Source organism: Mirounga angustirostris, unplaced genomic scaffold (assembly GCF_029215605.1).
Source record: "Mirounga angustirostris isolate CCGP_5_RB_7025 unplaced genomic scaffold, mMirAng1.0.hap1 SCAF_1, whole genome shotgun sequence".
NCBI classification, from domain to species: Eukaryota; Metazoa; Chordata; class Mammalia; order Carnivora; family Phocidae; genus Mirounga; species Mirounga angustirostris.
In genome coordinates, this window is record NW_026991709.1 from 67,506,934 (window position 1) to 67,521,429 (window position 14,496).

At 38.4% G+C, this 14,496-nt stretch overlaps 1 protein-coding gene across 5 annotated transcripts in view; it reads right to left on the reverse strand.

Annotated features, from left to right (window-relative positions):
• Nucleotides 1-14,496, reverse strand: part of HACD2 (3-hydroxyacyl-CoA dehydratase 2) — a 113,739-nt gene that overhangs the window by 31,440 nt on the left and 67,803 nt on the right. For all 5 annotated transcript variants that reach the window (XR_010405243.1, XR_010405228.1, XR_010405224.1 and 2 more), the window contains exon 4: nucleotides 2,481-2,569. Coding sequence is in view for 2 of the 5 variants with exons in the window: in XM_045903004.2 (XP_045758960.1) it covers nucleotides 2,481-2,569 (89 nt within the window). In the remaining 3 variants the exon portion in view is untranslated. The remainder of the gene's footprint in view (nucleotides 1-2,480; nucleotides 2,570-14,496) is intronic.

The window sequence follows — 14,496 nt, forward strand, 5'->3', positions numbered from 1 at the left end:
AGGCTTCCTGCCAAGCAGGGAGCCTGATGCGGGGCTCGATCCCAGGACCCCGGGATCATGACCTGAGCCGAAGGCAGATGCCTAATGACTGAGCCACCCAAGCGCCCCAATAAATAAAATCTTAAAAAAAAAAAAAAAGTTAGCTATTGATGACCTGGGGTGAGCCGGGAGGGGATCTTACTATGTACACAAAATAATGAAAGAGTTTTATTCAAAGAAAAGGGGAACTAGGAGAAAAGAACTATGATCCCTGAACAGCAGAAACACTGAATCCTAATTATGTGAGAAAGGAGCAAGTCAACTAATTAATAGGGTGTATGGGAAAAGAGGACCCAAGAGGTGGCAGAAAGACAACACAATTAATTGCACCACATTCTTAAGAAAATAATATGTCAATGATAGTGGAAACTGGGTAAGTTTGGTTGCAGAGAAACAATTTTGAATATGCAAATGTAACAAGTGTACAACTTACTGCAGAGCTCAAATATGACACTATATATGAACCATCTGAAATGGTTAAATCTATGCATCTGTCAGGTAGTATGGTTACTGAGGACAATGGCCAGGTCCATGTACCTGTCTGTAATCCACACAGTTAATAGCTTTTAAACCAAGCAGTCTTAATGATCACCCAGGAAATCCTGGCAAATGTTGCTAACAGTAATATGGCAAACAGAACTGCTTGATGTGAATTATAAGCATTTTAGATTTGCCTGTTACCCCCTTTGCCAGAAGGCTAACAAGGAGAAAAGGAGGAGAGTGATCACTTAGGCAGAAAAGAGGAGGAAAACGCAGAGGCCATAAATAATCTATCAGCCAGAGGAATAGCACCTGGACAATTAATATCTGATTGTTTAGGCAAAGCGATTACACACCCTGTAGTTGACAATACCCTGTCTTCATGTACCTAACATCTAATTACTGAAAGTACATAATTACCTATTTAAGAATATGGATGAGTTACTATCAGAAAAAAAATTTAGATCACTTGAGACTATCAGGAAGTTAATGAGTTGCCGGTTAAAACAATGGAACTGTTGGGGGAGTTGGGAATATTAATTCAGTCCAGAGCAGTCCTCTTTATAGGACCAGGAGAAACAAACTTGTTTCCAAGAAATGAGATCACTTTTTAAAAAGTATGTGATTAAACGAACAACGAAAAAAAGGGACAAACTAAAAAACAGAGTCTTAACTATAGAGAACAGATGGTTATCAGAGAAGGGATGGGTGAAAGAGGTGAAGGGGGTTAAGAATATACTTATCACAATGAGCACTGAGTAATGTATAGAATTGCTGAATCACTATATTGTATACTTGAAACTAATATAATACTGTATATTAACTATACTACACTGGAATTAAAGTAAAATTTTTAAAAAGTAAGTGATTGTTTTGACATTCTTCTTACATGTAAAGGTTAGATATCTTCGAGATGTGAGAGGTTAAAAAAAAGCCTTTGGATCAGCAAATTTCATACGAATGTAACAAAAATAATAAATGAGCTTAATCAGCTTTGGTTAAAAACTCATTAGCCACGTGCATTTTTCTGTATGTATATTATATGCCAATAAAAAGTTAAAAAGAAAAACCTCATTAGTTGAAATACAAATGAAACTGTCAAAATAAATCCTGAAAAACAAAATGTTTTGACAGGGGTTTTGAAAGAATAGAACACAAAGAAAACACCAGAATAATGCTAATGGATAAGCACATTTCATGAGTCCCAAAGATTCCAATACTGCTGGTGACTGGGACCAAAAAACTGAAAAATGAATCCTCCTGGTGGCTACAGGTACTCTATTTCAAGGTGACATTAACAAGAAATAAATAAAACTTTTAAAAAGCAAAAAACATACAGGAAAACAATCCCCTTCTCCGATACTAGAAAATGAAAGCTTAGCTGTGGATTCATACCGACAGTAATGCTGGCTTTCTCCCAGCAACACCGGGCCTGCCTGGGTACCTATCGCCCCAGGCCCCCTGCAGAGTACTTCCCTTCCAGAACCAGTAGACTCAGCACATTTGGGAATTCCATTAATCCTGGTGGGTGGGGTGGAAACAAGTTTGTTTCTCCTCGTCCTATTAAGAGGACTGCTCCGGACTGAATTAATATTCCCAACTCCGCCAACAGTTCCACTGTAAGGATGCAGATGTCCAGTTTCGTATGCTGAATACAAACAAGATACCCCCAAAATATAACTAAACTGCAGACCACATCCACATTATCCGAATCTCTATGGGAACTAAGATTGCAGGACTTTATCATTTAACCAGTCTTCTCTTTAACAACACTGCAAATTTGGAGTTATGTTTCGCACCAGTAACCCAGTTCCTACAGCGACATATATGCATTTTATTTGGGCTATACTGATGTGACACAGAGTTCCATCTGTAGCCATAACACACACGAAACAGAAAAGTTGACTAGCATTGACTAGCATTGCTGGCATTACTTAATTTTAGTCTATGTAAACACTTACCTCTTTGACGCTATGTGTTACTGCCCATATCAGAAAAACTCTTGACATCACCTGGAAAGAAGTCAGGACAACAGAAGATGGAACAATTCCTGAAAGAAATTTTAGGATGGGTAAATAAATGTATATTGTACTAAGTTTCAACATGTAATACATTTTCTGAACCATTCAATTTTACTGTTTAGACATGAAACCATCTTGGGCAACTGAAACTTTATATAAACTGTTTTTCAATACAGTCAATATTAAAAACTTTTTTCCTTCAGGGATGCCTGGGTGGCTCAATCGGTTAAGTGTTTGCCTTCGGCTCAGGTTATGATCTGAGGGTCCTGGGATCGAGCCCTGCATCAGGCTCCCTGCTCATCGGGAAGCCTGCTTCTCCCTCTGCCTGCAGTTCCCCCTGCTTGTGCACTCTCTCTCTCCTGACAAATAAATAAAATCTTAAAAAAAAAAACAAAAAAAAACCCCCCAAAACTCCAAATTTTTCCCTCCAAAACTCTAATATTGCTTCCCCCCAAAACAATAATATTGTTAATGCCAACAGTATATCATGGAATCTAGGTACCCTTTTTTTTTTTTTTTAAGATTTTATTTATTTGAGAGAGAGTGCACAAGCAGGTGGAGGGGCAGAGGGAGAGGGAGAAGCAGGCTCCCCACTGAGCAGGGAACCTGACGTGGGGCTTGATCCCAGGACTCTGAGATCATGACCTGAGCCGAAGGCAGACGCTTAACCGACTGAACCTCCCAGGTGCCCCTCTAGGTACCTTTCTTAAAGCCTTTCAAAATCACTGGCCAAGTGCAATATATTTTACATTTATCATATAGAGAAAACAAAACCATCGCTTAACCACTAAAATTAGACACTGAAAGGTCATTTTATACTATGGGTTTCAAAAATGAATAGGCACCTATAAAAGGGAAATCAACTGTATTTGTATCTAATGAACATTAGCAACTCCTGCATATCATATGTACTATCTATACTGTATATTGATGTATTATCTAATGGTTAAATTATCTTTTAAAATTCACTTGAATATTTTGCCAATAAGCATACAAAAATCAAAGTTTATTATCTTTATAAATCATTCTCACCTTGTTCATTACAATAAACATTGGTATAATTATCCTTCCAATGTCCTGAAGTTATAACACTGGAATCATTAGTTATTTTAGATAACCATTAAGTTCTGCTAAGTTTAAATTTCTTTGGCCTCTCCTTTGAATTCCTACAATCACAACCCCTATGGAGAAACCAGCCACCACCATTACAAAAAACTCTTGCCTCCATTAGGTCATCTTAAACCCAGCAATAAGCCATTATCTGTAAGCCTCATTTTCTCATTGTAACTTTATACTGGTAAGGAACTGCTACTAAAATAAAATCTGGAAGCAGAATTATGGGTACCCAATTTAGCAGCTCCTCCATCCTCACCTCTTTGTCATTTCTCACTGGTCTTACTACTAGCAGCAACTACACTTACCAACTTCCTGGACATTTCAGGTTGCATGTGGGCCATTCCATACCTGCCAGGAGCCCTCATCATGGCTGCACATCTTCCTTCCACTCTAAAACTAACCTCTTCTTCAATACATCCACTGGACTATCCTAGACCAATTTTCACCTTTCCAAGCCTTCTAAAACACACTCAGACTTCTGAACATTTATAAAACAGAGAAACAACTTGCCAAAAGACTGTGTACAAATCAGAGATAGTATTGTCTCTATGGGTGTGGCTATGAAAGGAAATCACTTCATATCTCATTAAGAAAAAGAGATGCAAGATCCTGTTAGAATGTGTTTCTTGAAGATGATTTGGGCTTCGAAGAGGGACAGTTTAGTTCCCAAAAGCAAGTAACATGGACGTGTCAAGCAATGCTTGCCATATAAAGACACTCAATAAATCTTTGTAGAATGAATGAAAGAAAAATAAATGCATGGACATGTAGCCCAATGGAATACAGTTGAGAGTCTAGAAATAAATCCTTACATTTATAGTTACTTGACTTTTTTTTTTTTTTAAAGATTTTATTTATTTATTTGACAGAGAGAGACACAGTGACAGAAGGAACACAAGCAGGGGGAGTGGGAGAGGGAGAAGCAGGCTTCCTGGCCAAGCAGGGAGCCCGATGCGGGGCTCGATCCCAGGACCCTGGGATCATGACCTGAGCCGAAGGCAGATGCTTAACAACTGAGCCACCCAGGCGCCCATTATGTGACTTTCAACAAGGATGTCAAGACAATTCAATGGAAAAATAACTGTCTTTTTTTTTTTTTAAAGATTTTATTTATTTGACAGAAACACAGTGAGAGAGTGAACACAAGCAGGCGGAGTGGGAGAGGGAGAGGGAGCCCGATGTGGGACTTGTTCCCAGGACCCTGGGACCATGACCTGAGCCCAAGGCAGACGCTTAATGACTGAGCCACCCAGGCGCTCCTGTCTTTTCAACAAATGGTGCTGGGACAACTGGATAGCTGCATACAAAAGAATAGAGTTAGAACACTTCCTTATATCAAATACAAAAAAATTAACTCAAAATAGATTAAAAACCAAAATGGAAGAGTTAAAACTATAACACTCTTAGAAGAAAATATAAATGGGGGGGACAAGAGTCCAAGATGGCAGAGGAGTAGGAGACCTTAATTTCATCTGGTCCCAGGAATTCAGCTAGACAGCTATCAAATCATTCTGAACACCTGCGAACTCAAACGGGGATCTAAGAAAAGAGTAGCTGTAACTCTACAAATAGAAAAGCGACCACTTTCTGCAAGGTAGGAGGTGTGAAGTGAATCCCAGGTGTTACATGGGAAGATTAATCGCAGGGGTGGGGGGTCAGAGCCTCCATCAGCCGGCTACCAGCAAGTGATAGAGCAGCAGAGCACAAAATCGGAACTTTTAGAGGTCTGCTCTAGTGAGGGATGTTGCTCAGGTGCCTAAGTGAGGGTGCAGTGTTAGCCAGGACAGTGTGGTCTCAGGACCCTTAGGGTCACAGAAAGACCAGGGGTGCCTGAGTGCAGCAGAGCTCCCAGGTATCAGAGCGGAGAAGCCGGCTGCCGAGATGGAGCCGAGGCGTGGGCTCTCAGCTCAGGGTTGCCATAAACAGTGATCTGTGGCACAGTCAGGCCACTGCTCCTCCAGCAGGGACCCAACAAGCGGGAGATCCGGGGAGATGCCCCTTCCTCCCCAGGGAGGAGCGGCGTGGGAGCGCATGCACGGATCTGCTAGGTTTGGAGACTCCACACGGGGTCATGTGCCAGAGATAGAAACGCTCTGTCACAGGCCGGGTGAGCACGGAGAGCGGCCGGAGACTGGGGAGATGGGAGTGATTGACTGCTTTTCTCTGGGGGCTCACTGAGGAGCGGGGCCCCGAGTTCTCGGCTCCTCCAGGGCCAGAGATAGGGGGGTCGCCATTTTCATTCTTGTCCTCTAATGCTGCATGGAAAGCTTTCAGGGAACAAAAGACACGTAGAGCAAACCAAACCGGAACAGATTACTTAGCCCAGACGGGCAAGGGCAGTACAATTCCGCCTCGGGCAAAGACATTTGAGAACCACTGCAACAGGCCCCTCCCCCAGAAGATCAGCAAGAACATCCAGCCAAGACCAAGTTTACCCATCAAAGAGAACTGCAAAACTCCAGCGCTAGGGGAATACAGCACATAGAATATATATTTAAAAAAAAAAAAAAAAAGTAGGAAGGGAAAAACGAAGGGGCGGGACTCGGAGGGGGAGACGAACCATGAGAGACTATGGACTCTGAGAAACAAACTGAGGGTGCTAGAGGGGAGGGGGTGGGGGGATGGGTTAGCCTGGTGATGGGTATTAAAGAGGGCACGTATTGCATGGAGCACTGGGTGTTATACGCAAACAATGAATCATGGAACACTACATCAAAAACTAATGATGTAATGTATGGTGACTAACATAACACAATAAAATAAATAAAATAAAATAAATAAAATAAAATAAAATAAAATAAAATAAAAAATAAAAAATAAAAAAATAAATAAATAAAATAAATAAAATAAATAAAATAAAATAAAATAAAATAAAATAAAATAAGAAAAACAAAACAACCCACAAAGAATTCATGGCTTTTTTCCTATGATTCTTTAGTCTTTCAAAGTTAACTTTTTTTCTTTCCTTTTCAACCAATTTCTTATTTTATCGACTTTTTTTAAATCTTAATTTTCATTTTTACAGTTATAGGCTATCCCTTCATTGTATTTAGTCTGATTTTTGTTTATAAGTTTTTCTTTCTTTACAATTTTGGGATGCAGTTTTCTTCTAACAGACCAAAATACACCCAAAATCTAGTGAATGACTCTGTTCTATTCATCTGTCTGATCATATTCTTTTTGTTTTTTCTTCCTCCTTTTGTTTTTGTTTTGTTAAAATCTTTTTGAATTTTCATCTTTACAGTTACATTCTATCCTTTCAATGTACTTAATTTTATTTTTGTATATATACATTTTTCTTTCTTTACTATTTTAAGATATAGTTTCTTTTAACAAATTGACAAAAACCACTCAGGAGATAGTGTATTGCTCTGTTCGGTTCACCTGTTTGTTTATATCCCTTCCTTTTTGTTGTTGTTGGATTTTTTTCCTCTTTTGTTTTTTCTTGCCTTTTAATTTCAATTTTTACAGTTACATTCTATTCTTTCATTGTATTTAATTTTATTTTTGTACATATGTTTTTCTTCTTTACAATTTTGGGATCTAGTTTTCTAAAAAACAGACCAAAATACATACATAATCCAGTGTATTGCTCTATTCTGCTCACCTGTCTGATTATATTCTTTTTTTTTCTTTAATTTTTTTTCCTGGTTTCGGGTCTCTCCTGATTTGTTTAGTGTATTATTTCTCTGGGGTTGTTGTTGCCATTTTATTTTGTTCTCTCATTCATCTGTTGTTCTCTGGACAGAATGACAAGATAGAAAAACTCACCTCAAAAAAGAGAACAAGAGGCAGTACTGACTGCCAGGGACCTAATCAGTACAGATATAAGTCAGATATCGGAACTAGAGTTCAGAATAACGATTATAAAGATACTAGCTGGGCTTGAAAAAAGCATAGAAGACACTAGAGAATCCCTTTTTGGAGAAATAAAAGAACTAAAATCTAACCAAGTTGAAATCAAAAAGGCTATTAATGAGATGCAATAAAAAATGGACGCTCTAACTGCTAGGATAAATGAAGCAGAAGAGAGAATTAGTGATATAGTAGACAAAATGATGGAGAATAAAGAAGCTGAGAAAAAGAGAGATAAACAACTACTGGATCATGAGGGGAGAATCTGAGAGATAAGTGATGCCATAAAGCGAAACAGTATTAGAATAACTGGGATCCCAGAAGAAGAGGAAAGACAGAGAGGGGCAGAAGGTATGTATATTGAGGCAAATTATAGCAGAGAACTTCCCAATCTGGGGAGCGACAGGCATCAAAGTCCAGGAGGCAGAGAGAACCCCCGTCAAAATCAATAAAAACAGTTCAACACCCTGATACACACGAATGAAACTTACAAATCTCAGAGACAAAGAGAAAATACTGAAAGCAGGTGGGGACAAGAGGTCTGTAACCTACAACAGGAGAAACATTTAGATTGGCAGCAGACCTATCCAAAGAGACCTAGCAGGCCAGAAAGGACTGGCATGATATATTCAGGGTGCTAAATGAAAAAAAAAAAAACTTTATCCAGCTAGGACATCATTCGAAATAGAATACTTTATCCAGCTAGGACATCATTCGAAATAGAAGGGGTGATAAAAAGCTCTGAGGGCAAAGAGAAACTTAAAGAATTTGTGACGACCAAACCAGCCCTACAAGAAATATTACAGGAAATATTAAGGAAAGAAAGAGCCCAAAAGTAACATAGACCAGAAAGGAACAGAGACAATATACAGTAACAGTCACTTTACAGGTAATACAAATGGCACTAAATTCGTATCTTTCAAAAGTTACCCTGAATGTAAATGGGCTAAATGCCCCAATCAAAAGACACAGGCTATCAGATCAGATAAAAAAGCAAGACCCATCAATAAACTGTCTGCAAGAAACTCATTTTAGACCCACAGACACCTCCAGATTTAAAGTGAGGGGGTGGAAAACCATTTATTATGCTAATGGACATCAAAAGAAAGCTGAGGTGGCAATCCTTATATCAGACAAATTAGATTTTAAACCAAAGACTGTAATGAGAGATGAGGAAAGACACTATATCATAATTAAAGGGTCTATTCACAAGAAGATCTAACAATTATAAATATTTATGCCCCTAACATGGGAGCAGCCAATTAGTAACAGAATTAAAGAAACACACTGATAATAATAGGGGACTTTAACACCCCTCTCACTACAATGGACAGATTATCTAAGCAGAAGATCAACAAGGAAATAAGGGCTTTTTTTTTTTTTTTTTTAAGATTTTATTTTTTGACAGAGAGACAGACAGTGGGATAGGGAACACAAGCAGGGAGAGTGGAAGAGGGAGAAGCTGGCTTCCTGCTGAGCAGGGAGCCCAGTGTGGGACTTGATCCCAGGACCCTGGGATCATGACCTGAGCCGAAGGCAGACGCTTAACGACTGAGCCACCCAGGCGCCCAGAAATAAGGGCTTTGAATGACACACTGGACCAGAGGGACTTCACAGATATATTCTGAACATTCCATCCTAAAGCAACAGAATACACATTCTTGAGTGCACATGGAACATTCTCCAGAATAGATCACATACTGGGTCACAAATCAGGTCTCAAGCATTATCAAAAGATTGGGATCATTCCCTGCATATTTTCAGACCACAATGCTTTGAAACTGGATCTCAATCAAAAGAGGAAATTTGGAAAGAACTCAAATACATGGAGGCTAAAGAGCATCCTACTAAAGAATGAATGGGTCAACCAGGAAATAAAAGAAGAATTTAAAAAAATGCGGGGCGCCTGGGTGGCTCAGTCGTTGGGCATCTGCCTTTGCCTCAGGTCATGATCCCAGGATCCTGGGATCGAGCCCTGCTTCGGGCTCCCTGCTCCGCGGGAAGCCTGCTTCTCCCTCTCCCACTCACCCTGCTTGTGTTCCCTCTCTCGCTGTGTCTCTCTCCGTCAAATAAATTAAAAAAAAAAAAATTTTTTTTAATTCATAGAAACAAATGATAATGAAAACACAACTGTTCAAAAGTCTTTGGGATGCAGCAAAAGTGGTCCTAAGAGGAAAGTATATAGCAATACAAGCCTTTCTCAAGAAACAGGAAAGGTCTCAAATACACAACTTAACCTTACACCTAAAAAACCTGGAGAAAGAACAGCAAATAAAGCCTAAATCCAGCAGCAGAAAAGAAATAATAAAAGATTAGAGCAGAAATCAATGAAATAGAAACCAAAAGAACAGTAGAACAGATCAACTAAACTAGGAGCTGGTTCTTGGAAAGAATTAGTAAGACTGATAACCCCCTAGCCACACTTAATAAAAAGAAAAGAGAAAGGACCCAAATAAATAAAATCATGAATGAAAGAGGAGAGATCACAACCAACACCGAAGAAATACTATTATAAGAACATATTATGAGCAACTATGTGGAAACAAATAGGCAATCTGGAAGAAATGGATCAATTCCTAGAGACATATAAACTACCAAAACTGAAACAGGAAGAAATAGAAAACCCAAAAAGACCCATAACCAGCAAGGAAATTGGAGCAGTAATCAAAAATCTCCCAATAAACAAGAGTCCAGGTTCGGATGGCTTCCCAGGGGAATTCCACCAAACATTTAAAGAAGAATTAATACCTATTCTTCTGAAGCTGTTTCAAAAAATAGAAATGGAAGGAAAACTTCCAAACTCTTTCTATGAGGCCAGCATTACCTGATCCCCAAACCAAAGACTCCACCAAAAGGGAGAATTACAGACCAATATCCCTGATGAATATGGATGCAAAAATTCTCACCAGAATCTAGCCAATAGGATCCAACAGTACATTAAAAGGATTATTCACCACAACCAAGTGGGATTTATTCCAGGGCTGCAAGGATGGTTCAACATCCGCAAATCAATGTGATACAATACATTAATAAAAGAAAAGGACAAGAACCATATGATCCTCTCAATAGATGCAGAAAAAGCATTTGACAAAGTACAGCATCCTTTCTTGATTAAAACTCTTCACAGTGTAGGGACAGAGGGAACATACCTCAATATCATAAAAGCCATTTATGAAAAGCCTACAGTGAATATCATTCTCAATGTGGAAAAACTGAGAGCTTGTTCCCTCAGGTCAGGAACACGACAGGGATGTCCACTATCACCACTGCTATTCAACACAGTCCTAGAAGTCCTAGCCTTAGCAATCAGACAACAAAAAGAAAGAAAAGGCATCTGAAATGGCAAAAAAGAAGTCAAACTTTCACTCTTTGCAGATGACATGATTCTGTATGTGGAAAACCCAAAAGACTCCACCCAAAAATTGCTAGAACTCATACAGGAATTCAGCAAAGTGGCAGGATATAAAATCAACACAGAGAAATCAGTTGCATTTCTATACACTAGCAATGAGACAGAAGAAAGAGAAAGTAAGGAGTCAATCCCATTTACAATTGCACCCAAAATCGTAAGAGAGCTAGGAATAAACCTAACCAAAGAGGTAAAGGATCTGTGCTCAGAAAACTATAGAACACTCATGAAAAAATTTGAGGAAGACACAATGAAATGGAAAAATGTTCCATGCTCATGAACTGGAAGAACAAATATTGTTAAAATGTCTATGCTACCTAGAGCAATCTACAAATTCAATGCAATCCCTATCCAAATGCCATCAACTTTTTTCACAGAGCTGGAACAAATCATCCTGAAATTTGTATGGAACCAGAAAAGACCCCAAATAGCCAAAGGAATGTTGAAAAAGAAAACCCAAACTGGTGGCATCACAAAGCCAGACTTCAAGCTCTATTACAAAGCTGTAATCATCAAGACAGTATGGTACTGGCACAAAAACAGACACAGATCAATGGAACAGAATCCAGAATCCAGAAATGGACCCTCAACTCTATGGTCAACTAATCTTCAACAAAGCAGAAAAGAATGTCCAATGGAAAAAAGACAATCTCTTCAACAAATGGTGTTGGGACAATTGGACAGCCACATGCAGAAGAATGAAACTGGACCATTCCCTTACACCATTCACAAAAATAGACTCAAAATGGATGAAAAGACCTAAATGTGAAACAGGAATCCATCAAAACCCTAGAAAAGAACACAGGCAGCAATCTCTTTGACCTTGGCTGCAGCAACTTCTTGCTAGACACATCTCCAAAGGCAAGGGAGACAAACGCAAAAATGAACTATTGGGACTTCATCAAGATAAAAAGCTTTTGCACAGCAAAGGAAACAGTCGACAAAACCAAAAGACAACCAACAGAATGGGAGAAGACATCTGCAAATGTCTTATCAGATAAAGGGCTAGTATCCAAAATTTATAAAGAACTTATCAAACTCAACACCCAGAGAATAAATAATCTAATCAAGAAATGGGCAGAAGACATGAACAGACATATCTGCAAAGACATCCAAATGGCCAACAGAAACATGAAAAAATGCTCCACATCACTTGGCATCAGGGAAATACAAATCAAAGCCACAATGAGACATCACCTCACACCAGTTAGAATGGCTAAAATTAACAAGTCAGGAAATGACAGATGTTGGTGAGAATGTGGAGAAAGGGGAACCCTCCTAGGCTGTTGGTGGGAATGCAAGCTGGTGCAGCCACTCTGGAAAAAAGTATGGAGGTTCCTCAAAAAGTTGAAAATAGAGCTACCCTATGACCTAGCAATTGCACTACGTGGTATTTGCCCCAAAGACACAAATGGAGTGATCTGAAGGGGCACCTGCACCCCAATGTTTATAGCAGCAATGTCCACAATAGTCAAACTATGGAAAGAGCCCAGATGTCCACTGACAAATGAATGGATAAAGAAGACACACACACACACACACACACACAATGGAATATTACTCAGCCATCAAAAAACCCAAAATCTTGCCATTTGCAATGAAGTGGATAGAACTAGAGATTATGCTAAGTAAAATAAGTCAATCAGAGAAAGGTAATTATCATATGATCTCACTGATATGTGGAATTTAAGAAACAAAACAGAGGATCATAGGGGAAGAGAAGAAAAAATGAAACAAGACGAAACCAGAGAGGGAGACAAATCATAAGAGACTCAATCTCAGGAAACAAACTGAGGGTTGCTGGAGGGGAGGGGATGGAGGGATGGGGTAACTGGGTGATGGACATTAAGGAGGGCATGTGATGTAATGAGCACTGGGTATTTTGTAAGACTGATGAATCAGAGACCTGTACCTCTGAAACCAATAATACATTATATGTTAATTAAAAAAAAAGATTATATGGTCAGGTCAAACTCTGACCCTCCTCCCCAGCATTTTAGCAAAGATAAAATTCAAATGATGTCTTTAGTAAAAAATGATCGCCTTCTTTAAAAGATTGCATTAAAGATTAAAAAAAAAAAAGAGGAAGAAAACATAAATGTGAATCTTTGTGACCTTGGATTAGGCAATGGTTTATTAGCTATGACACAAAAAGCACAAGAAAACACAGACCTCATCAAAATTAAAAACTTATGGGTTTCAAAGGTAAAAGTGAAAAGACTACATACAGGAGAAAATATCTATGAATTGTATGTAATAAAGGACTTATATCCAAAAAACAGAATTAAAAATTTTTTTAAATTAAAAAAAAATTTTTTTTTTTTAGAGAGAGAGAGGGAGGAGAGGGGCAGAGGGAGAGAGAAAATCTTAAGCAGGCTCCATGCCCAATGCAGAGCCTGACAGGGGGCTTAATCTCACAATACTGAGTTCATAACCTAAGCTGAAATCAAGAGTCAGATGCTTAACCAACTGAGCCATCCAAGTGCCCCGAAAATAAAGAATTCTTACAACTCAATAATAAAAGACAAATAACCCAATTAAAAAATAGGCAAGGAATCTGAATAGACACTTCTCCAAAGAAGATATCAAATGAATAATAAAGACATGAAAAGATGCTCAAATCATTAGTCAGCAGGGAAATGCAAATCAAAACCATAATGAGATATACTAGGATGGCTATAATCATCAGATACATTATTACAGAGAATAACAAGTGCTGGCAAGGATGTGGTAATATTGGAGCCCTCATACATTGCCGTTAGGAATATAAAATGGTATAGCTACTCTCTGAGAGTACCTCAAAATGTTACATATGGAATTACCATATGACCCAGCAATTCTACTTCTAGGTATATATGTACGGAAGAGAAACAAAACATATGCCCAAACACTGGCAGTGAATGTTCATAGTGGCATTCATCTTAACTCCAAACTGGAAACAATCAAAATGTCCAACAACAGATAAGTGGATCAATAGAATGTGGTATATCTACACAATGGAACATTAGAAATAAGTAAAAAGTAATGAATAATAAATAAAAAGAAATGAAGTACTGATACATAGTATAATATTGATGAACTCTGAAAACATGCTGACTGAAACAGCCAGTGACAAAAGACCACATGTTACATGATTCGGTTTATATGAAAAGTCAAGAAATGACAAACTATAGAGACAGAAAGTAGATTAGTGGTTAACGGGGGCTAGAAGGTTAGGACGGAAACTGGGAGCAACAGCTAAAGGGTACTGGGTTTCTTTTTGGGCTGATGAAAAGATTCTAAAATTGACTGTGGTAATGGTTGCACAACTCTGTGAATACTGAATTATATACTCTAAATGGGTGAAATATATATGTGAATAAAGCTTTTATAAAAAAATAAATATATGAATTAAGCACAAAGCCTGGTGATATAATATGTAATACTGCTAAAGAAGCTAAATCAGTGAGTCAAACATTAAGTGAATATACTTAGCCAGATTATACTGTAGATTACATTACCAGAAAATCTAAAGATCAATAATCAAAGGCTTTCCTAAATGAATTATTAAGCATTTGCTGCTTAAGGAAAGACCAC